Below are 8,321 nucleotides of genomic sequence, written 5' to 3'. Positions count from 1 at the left end.
ACAGAAACACAAGCTGACCTTTACTTTTGTTTGTGGATCCTGTAGGACTAATCGAGTTTACTTGGGAAGAACACGCTTCTAGTAAAGCCAACTACTTCCCAACTTGTTTCTGTGAAAATGGGAAACAAGAGAGACTGCAAGCCTATCGGTATTTGATGATAAAAGAAATTCCATCTATTAGCTCTTCTTATCAAGATGGGAAAACAGTTCAATATAGTTTACAGAAATGCTACAAATTCCTTCATTACTGTGTGGTTTGCAAACAGCCCGTGGTCATTAGCTTTACTTCAGCTGAAGTGTTTTCAGCACAACAGCAAATAACAAAAAGGGGTAGTCTCCAGGGACATTTCAAGAGCACTGCATAAAGCCAAGTATTTCCTTAAGGCTACACAGCAACTGTCTTCAACTTCTATTTCAGATTTTTCACACAGCTTTTTGTTATCAAGAAACCCTTAGAGATAGGTAAAGTAGAGGCACAGAAACTAGCCTAAGTAAGCCTGAGTAACAAATTGCAAAACTGTTCTTGATTACTCAGTAGTCCCCAAGATGGCCTCATCGCAATCACACATGCTAACTTTTACTCTGGGATCTAAAATGAGACATTTTTCAGAACATTTTAAGCCCTGCTTAAAATGCAATTTCAGGTGCCACTTAAAAGAGATTCCCAGAAGAGATGTGGGCTTCTGAAAATTCACAATCACTCTTTAAAGTTGCTCCACAAGTATCCATGACAGCCGATGCCCATTCCAACAACATAAAAACCCTTTACCTAAATGCTGTCCCTGCACAAGGATGAATCTTTCTCAAGGGAACATGGGAAACTTTCCACGCCTATTTTACTTTCTTGTAAAGTTAGACAGCTTCAAGTTCCAGGACTGTCCACAGTCAGGATATTAATTTTATAAGTGCAGTAATACTTGTTTTTAAAAGCAGGCAGGAAATAGGACATTTTATATTTTATTTTTTTAATTCTCTTTAATCAGACACATTACAATGCGCAACTGTGTCTTTAGCCAGGTAACAGCGTGCTATCCTTCAGATCAGGAAGAGATGATGGAGAACTCCTAGTCCTTCCTCTGACTTTTTAGGTAGGAGTATTGCAGATATTCTAAATAAGGACAATTCCCACATTTAGTATAGCATTCCCCCTATACTTACAAAGCCTTTGTAACAATTCAGTCACAGCTTTCATTTATTTTTGTAATTGAGATTGCAGCTACTGCAGCTAGGGATCTTACTGAACTGAGGATCACCCTTGCCTTCTAATACATAACCCCCCCATCATTTAATAAGGTATTTTCAACTTGAGCATCATAGTTTTGAAAATACAATTCTAACTGAAGTTAACCATCCCACTAGTGATGCAGCTTTCCAGCTCTTCAGTGCTCATTAAGAGAGATTGTTTATGAAACAAAATCTTTTTATTTAATGCTACACAATCTGAATTGAAGGAATAGAACATATACTTCACCTCAGGACCAAGCTATAGGGATACATCCCAGAACATTTTCCAAAGTAAAACCAGATTACCAAATACCAATCAGTGCAAGAAACATCTTTATCCATTTGCACTCAGCGTATTTTTAGACAAACTACAGCATCAGAACATTTAAGCACCTCCCCCCCATACAGCACAAAAGTCGAGAGCAGATTTCTTGCCTTGTGGGAGCCAGTTTGTCAGGATGTATGTATCGATAACATTAAAGAAAAATAAATGAAGCATTACATTCTGATGTCAGGTGTACAAGTGCAGTAGTGGATCACTCTCAGAGAACAACATTATCTATAAAAGTTAAGTGGTATACAGGTTATCCTGAAGTGACTATAATACAGAGAAACTTTATGCCAAAGTAAGTATTTACAGAGATACTGTCACAGCAAAGAGGACAGGAAGCTAGTCTCACAGAAGTAGTTCAATAAAGAGCAAACGAGTGGACGAAGACAAAGGCTTTGACTTTATATAATAAAATACCAAGTGCATTCTTTTAAGTGAATGAGTCTTTGAGACTATGGTCCTAGATTTTAGGAAGCCATTTGAAGGTCAGAGGTACAGTCCTGCTGCATAGCAAGGGTTACTTGGACTGCCAGAATTTTTACATCCATTGTAACCTCAGTAAATCACAGCAATTCTAGTATTGCTTCTTACTGCGAGGTCAAAACTAAAGCTCTTAAATAAGCCCCCTCCAAATGCCAAAGATTGGAGTTTGTATAGCAGACCTTCTAGCACAATTCAGATGTTTACCTGCTACTTCTGTGCTGTACATCTGGGATTAGAACTGAGCCCAGAACGCTTTAAGGGTAATTATGTTTAGCTGCTCAAATGTTCTTGGCCAGAGTGTTATTATCCAGCTTTTTGTTATCAACGCAACTTTAATCACATCTGATTTCTTAAAGTAGCCATATTATTTTAGTTACTTTGGCTCTTTTCCAACAGGCTTATTTTAAGCTGGTTGTGAAGAAAGGTTATTAATGGCTAGCTATTTTGCATATTTCTTGAAATATGCTACTGAAATAACCAGACACATTTGAGGAGGAACATGCGTGGTTGACTGCTCAAAATATCATTATAAATCTTTTCAAAACAATTTTTCAACTAAGAGCAGAGTTGCTTTAACCTAATATTTGCGAGCATTTTTGAAGCCAGCATACCCGAAGGCATTCAATCCTGCCACCTCTCAGCTTCCTCAGTCATCTACTGAATATAAAGGACAACAAGCATAACCAGGGTCTCTCCAGTGCATGACTTCAAGGAACATGATTCCTCACAGTAAAGAAATCCCATTTGAAATGGCTTGCAGTATTAGACTCCAATACGTAGGACAAAAATGTAGAAGGAAGTCTCACGATTCTCATGCAGCTTCTAGGAAGTCTGCTGCACCCTGAGCCAACAACCTGACCACTAGTGACTGGGCTCAAGCGGGCAGCACACTGAACAGTAAATCTGAGCAGCTTCCCTTTTCACTTAAGATTAATTTACTGTAATGTACATTACTTTCAGTGGAATGATACTGCTCATGTTTTGGCAGGATGGGGAAAATTCCACTTTGTCTTTTTTATAAGGCAGATAATGCAGAAAGTTGAAACAGAACTTCTACAAGGATTTAATCTGTGATATTGTAAAATCAAAGTACTACTTTATTAAATGAGTTATTTTACACAATATGAACATCAATATAATTACAATTGTAAAAAATTTTTTATAACAAGTATGGACTGATTTTTCAGGATTTCCAAATAGGGCACAACTGTACATTTACACAGAATTGTCTTTGCATGAAGCCCAAGAGGGAACAGCATAAAAATATGAATGTTTCTGTAGCCCCTTCATTTTTGCTGATCAACAGTTTTAGAAAAGCAGCTGCAGGTTTGTTATGTAAGGTCTGACAGTAGAAGAGTCAATAGGTGCCATGATTTCACCTATAAAAAACAAGAATAACTCAGTTAAGCTGAACCGTTACACAATGTTGTTTACCTTTGCGTGAATGAAATGCCATAATACTGCTTTTTACCTCATTTCAGCCTTTTATTATAACCACTTTCAGTTACAGCCTAACAACTGGCTGTTGGGAAATCTCGTCTGAAGTTAACACAGAGGTTAAGTTTTATATTTGAATGCAGAAAAATCTGCATTCACTTGCATAGCTTCAGGAACAAAAAGGCTCAATTGTTGGAAATACACTAAACAACTATTTCCATTACATGTTTTGTAGCAACAGACGGATTGTATTTATTGTATGTAATTTGTTCAAAGCAAACCTCACATTTCAAAGCAAGAACTAAATAATAAAGTATTCCTACAACTCTAAGGATGGCCATTTAAAATAACATTAATCCCTTTTAAAACAACCTCCACACACAGTGAAATGCAACAGCCATTTCACCTATGCAAGTATTAGCTTGCTTCTCCTGTGTAACAATTCAGGGGTATAACTTTAACCTATAGTTAATTTTCATATTAAAGGAAATGAAGCAAGTTTTTAGGTCCCAGTTGGTAGTGGTAAAAAAAACCCGATTCATAATACACCTCAGACAATCATTGAAAAATTAAGGTAATGACCTGTAGACAACTTTACGCCTGAACATCAGCCAATTCTGGAGGAAGTGGAGTCTTAGGATGCTTGCTTTCAAAGTGCTGTTTGAAGGTCTTGGGATCCGGCATTTGTGTCTGATTAAAGAGAGACATTTAACTTTATGCACAGTACAAGAGTTAAATAATACTACAAAACCTGTTCCCCCCTGTTTTATTTTCTTTTTCCTGAAGCAGACTGTCTCCTCAATGACACTGCTCTGGTGACAGAAGCACCATTAATTTACCTGCAGATTAAGAGGGAATATTTAACCTCAGATTTACAGGGAGGTGCTTTTAAGCACTAGTATCACACTGTTTTGGCATGTTCATCAATGGTATTATTCTCACTAGAAAACTCCCTCCAGATTTTACACTTCACATGCTGGTTCAGTGGAAAACCTACCTCTTTACCATTTTCTTTTTCAACACCTAAAAGATAAACGTTTATCCTTTTCAGAATCAAATCTTTATTAAAGCTATTTCTTTTGTTTATCAATAGGCCAAAGAGTTATGTGGCATAGCTTGTGCCAAGTAGAGAATCAGTCTATCTCAGACCATTGCTACAACACAGTTGCAGGCATCAACTCCCCAAAGTGATTGCTGCTACATCCTGATTTCACAAGAGGAGCTACTTACAAGTACTTAAGCGAGCAGCCCTTAATTTGGAATCTTATTTAAGACATTCAAAGTGACAAATCTATTCTGGGACTGACCATTTAAGTGAAAATGGCAAGTTGATCCTTCAGCTCCAAAACAAGCACATTCAGGAAAACCAGCCAGAAGGAAAGTATTATCTGATTAGTACTCACATTTCTGTTCTCCTGTCAAGTAATTTATTCTAGTAGAAGTTACTGCATATCAAATTCACACTAATGCTTTTGGCACCACTACTTTTCCTCTCTACATTAACATTGATAACCAGTGATTCTAAGGTGGGCCGATTCCATCACAAAGAAAAGATGTTTCCATTTGGAGATTAAACAGGAAGTGATCTCACAGAATCATTTAGGTTGGAAAAGACCTTCAAGATCATCAAGTCCAACCATCACCTCACACTTTTTACATTTTATACGTCATACTAACAGCACATGCAGACCCCTGTAACAGGCAAGGTAACTACCCAAACCAGATCCGTTCATCAGATTTTCTCATATCTCAATGATCGGTACACCTGAGTAATCTGTAAGCAAGTCACATAACAGATGCAAATGCTTATAGCAACAAGCTAGACAGCCCCTTAAGAAGTATTTCAGTTTCCACTAAATGATCTTCTAAAAATTCTGCTCTAGGCTGAAAGACAGACCTGCCTACAAAAATATTTTGTCTTCTATTCCTCTTACCCTACAGACGGTGCAGGTATATATCAAGGCAGCCTTGGCTGCAGCCTTCTGATCATGTCCTTGTTTCTTTTTTTGCTCAGCTTGCTTTTTGGCATTTTTCTGCTGCGACTGAATCTTCTGCTGTCCACGAGCCATATCTACAAACAAAAGGAAGACATTTAGTCTACAAATGTGAGAAACCACTGCTGCTAGCTGACTCAGAAGCCGTAACCATGAGCATAATGCAGTCATGCGCTCTGTCCATAAGGCCTACAACTCCCATAACTCATATACAACAGACATCTGTTCAAGCTCTTTACTATGTAAAGACTCTTTGGTTTTAGCATCGTTCTTAAAATACACCCAGAATTATTAGGCCATTCAAAGGTTTCTCCCTCTACAAAGATCCAAGGTCTCCTTTTTTAAAAGTGTTTGCAATAGCCAGAATAATTAAAGTTTCCTTTACAGTTAATAGAAACTTATTCTCTATTTCTGCAGGTACAGTAAAATTTAGGGGTTTTGTTGTTGGTTTTGGTTTTTTTTAAAGCTTAAGACTCAACCTTTTTTTCTAGAACTTGAAACAGGTTCCAAGAAAGGCAAATCAAAGTATTACCCAAGCTGTATTACTGTCTTCTGGTGTACGTGCTTGTGAGCTGCTTTGGAGTTGGGAACGCCAAGAACAATAGGTCACCCCTCTTTATTCAAGGCTATTTTTACAGCTGGCCATTCTTTTCGATTTTCAGATGACTTTACATGGATACATACTTCTTAAAAAGAAGTAAAATTGCCCCTGTCAGAAGAGCCATTACTCTGGATAACACAGGAACATAAAGGAAGCAAACACTATTGCCATATGCCATTAGAAGGTCCACCACAAGAAGAAATGAGATTAAAAAAAAAAATCACATTTCAGGGAGCAGCAAAACAGCATATTTTAGAACGGCAACGCTCCACCTGCATGCAGCCCACTAGGACACCCAATTCAGCTTGCACCCCACCCCCAGAGCAGACGCCAGGCAGGATTTGGGCGCACCGACAGAGAAGGCTTCAGAGCACGGTTATATAAGCCAGCAGCCCACTTTCTGCTATTATCTTTCTCACAATCCCTCATGGCCCACGCACAATCCAGTTGTGCAGCTCTCACAGAAGCACAAGACTTACTATACAAGCACTGGACAGCTAGCAAAGTCCATCGTTTTCAGGACAAGTAGTAAAGTCTAATGTTCCCAGGAGGGTGGCTGGTTGGTCATGGCCCCTCTACGCAACCTGGGCATTTGCTGTGAGTTTGGTACTCATGAGACGCACTGCCAGGCTACAACAGGTCTGTCGTGCAGTCCTTCCCACAAGGACAGACGGCCTTCCACTACAAGAGGGAGAAAGGCCTATCCGAACAAAGACTGACCTCCAGTAAATATGCATGAAAAGCCCTTAAAACCATTATAAAAATGAAGTTTCTAGTAAACATCAACATCTGGAAATTCACTAATATTGCAAGAATTTCTGGACATGCAGCGTCACAGTGCTTAACACTGAGCAAAAAAACAGTCCTGAGACCCAAAACAGTTCTTGCGGATTGAGAGGCACCTCTCAGGCCACAGTCCAGTTCTTTCATGGTATATAACAGCACCATGTAACCCTCTTCAGAAGTATTACACTACATCTTCAGTGTTCCCTCCTCTTCCCCCATCAGTTTCTCTAAAGGAGAATTTAGAAGTCCACAGGGCTAACAAAATTGAACACAAGTTCTATGAACAAGCATATAGAAACACATGGCATTCAACAGTTTCCATAAGATACAGCGTTGTATGTTAATAAGACTAAAAATACCCATCTAAGTTTCACTGTATGCTACAGTTACTCTGAAACATCCCAGCCAGGGCCTCACACTGTTTACATACAGCATGGCTCGATGAGAACACTGAATTGCCATTTAAAAAAAAGAACAGATATTGCCAGTAGCTTTGCATACACTAGAAGGAACTGTAGGTTTTATTTCGCTTCTATTTTACTGGCATTACAGTAATCCTCCAGAAGTCAGGGGCTCCTGACAGAAAACTCAGATGTAATAAAAAAGAATTATTTTCGTAAAGTTTCTGCATACGACTTTGTATTTTAGTCCCTTGATAAGAGCTTGTTAAGTAGTGCATTGCAAGAGCCAACCACACCGAACTTGTATGCGTTTGGCAACTGCTGGTTTTAGTTAAGACACAAACAAGAAAACACGAACAAAAACATCTGCTTAAAAATATCAACCTCCATATGATGCCCGAGACCAAAAATCCAAAAGTTTAAATACTACAAATTACACTAATACAGTTGAAGCACAGAGAGTGAATACTCGATTACCGGAAAAGTAAGATCATTTGGACTACGGGTATTCTAAAAGAGTGACAAAAATAATCCCAAAGTTCGTTTATAAGAACGATGAGTTCATCTACAAGGCTAAATCTGCATTTCAGTTGCACAACACAGATAAGCGTTGTTTTTCCTATCAGGCACACCCTCAGAAAGTCCAGCAAACCGGCCTGCTGTTTTGAAATAAAAATGCGTGTGCACATAGGAACCCTACCACCACAGAAAAATTTGCTGCCAAATCATAACGGCAACGGCACGGGCATCACAGGGCAGCGAGGCTGCAGCCTGCGGTACGTTAATGCCTCGCACAGGGTCGTTTCCTCATAAGCGAGCAGAACCCGAGCAGAGAGTTTCAAGTCCTAAAACCGGACGCCGACAGCTGCTTCTTCTGTCACGTCCAGAAACCAACAGCCGCCTGAGGTGCCCTGGCTTCCCCGGCCAGGCAGCGAAGGGCTCGGGCCGGAGGAGCAGCGACCTCGGCCTTCGCCCGGCAGCACTGCGAGGAAAGCCCCCGCACCGGGCCCGGCCAGCGACGCGAGGGGGGCAGCGGGAGGCGGCGGCCCCCCGGGAGGGCCTCG

The 8,321-nt window shown here is 39.8% G+C and overlaps 1 protein-coding gene across 3 annotated transcripts; it reads right to left on the bottom strand.

Moving 5' to 3' along the window:
- Nucleotides 1-1,402: 1,402 nt before the first annotated feature.
- On the bottom strand, nucleotides 1,403-8,264 carry ZNF706 (zinc finger protein 706). 3 transcript variants are annotated; one of them, XM_010577032.1, is made up of 4 exons: nucleotides 8,082-8,264; nucleotides 5,410-5,546; nucleotides 4,058-4,165; nucleotides 1,403-3,417 (listed from the first exon to the last, which is right to left on the bottom strand). In XM_010577032.1, exons 2-3 carry the CDS (start codon nucleotides 5,542-5,544, stop codon nucleotides 4,070-4,072), a joined length of 231 nt encoding a protein of 76 aa, XP_010575334.1. In that variant the 5' UTR covers nucleotides 5,545-5,546; nucleotides 8,082-8,264; the 3' UTR covers nucleotides 1,403-3,417; nucleotides 4,058-4,069. The 3 variants fall into 3 exon arrangements, with proteins under 3 accessions (XP_010575334.1, XP_010575333.1, XP_010575332.1); XM_010577031.1 differs by lacking the exon at nucleotides 8,082-8,264 and adding an exon at nucleotides 7,958-8,072; XM_010577030.1 differs by lacking the exon at nucleotides 8,082-8,264 and adding an exon at nucleotides 6,002-7,307.
- Nucleotides 8,265-8,321: the final 57 nt, after the last annotated feature.

This window comes from Haliaeetus leucocephalus, unplaced genomic scaffold (genome assembly GCF_000737465.1).
Source record: "Haliaeetus leucocephalus isolate CR32 unplaced genomic scaffold, Haliaeetus_leucocephalus-4.0 Scaffold555, whole genome shotgun sequence".
NCBI lineage: Eukaryota > Metazoa > Chordata > Aves > Accipitriformes > Accipitridae > Haliaeetus > Haliaeetus leucocephalus.
This window is presented reverse-complemented; position numbering and strand designations above follow the sequence as displayed.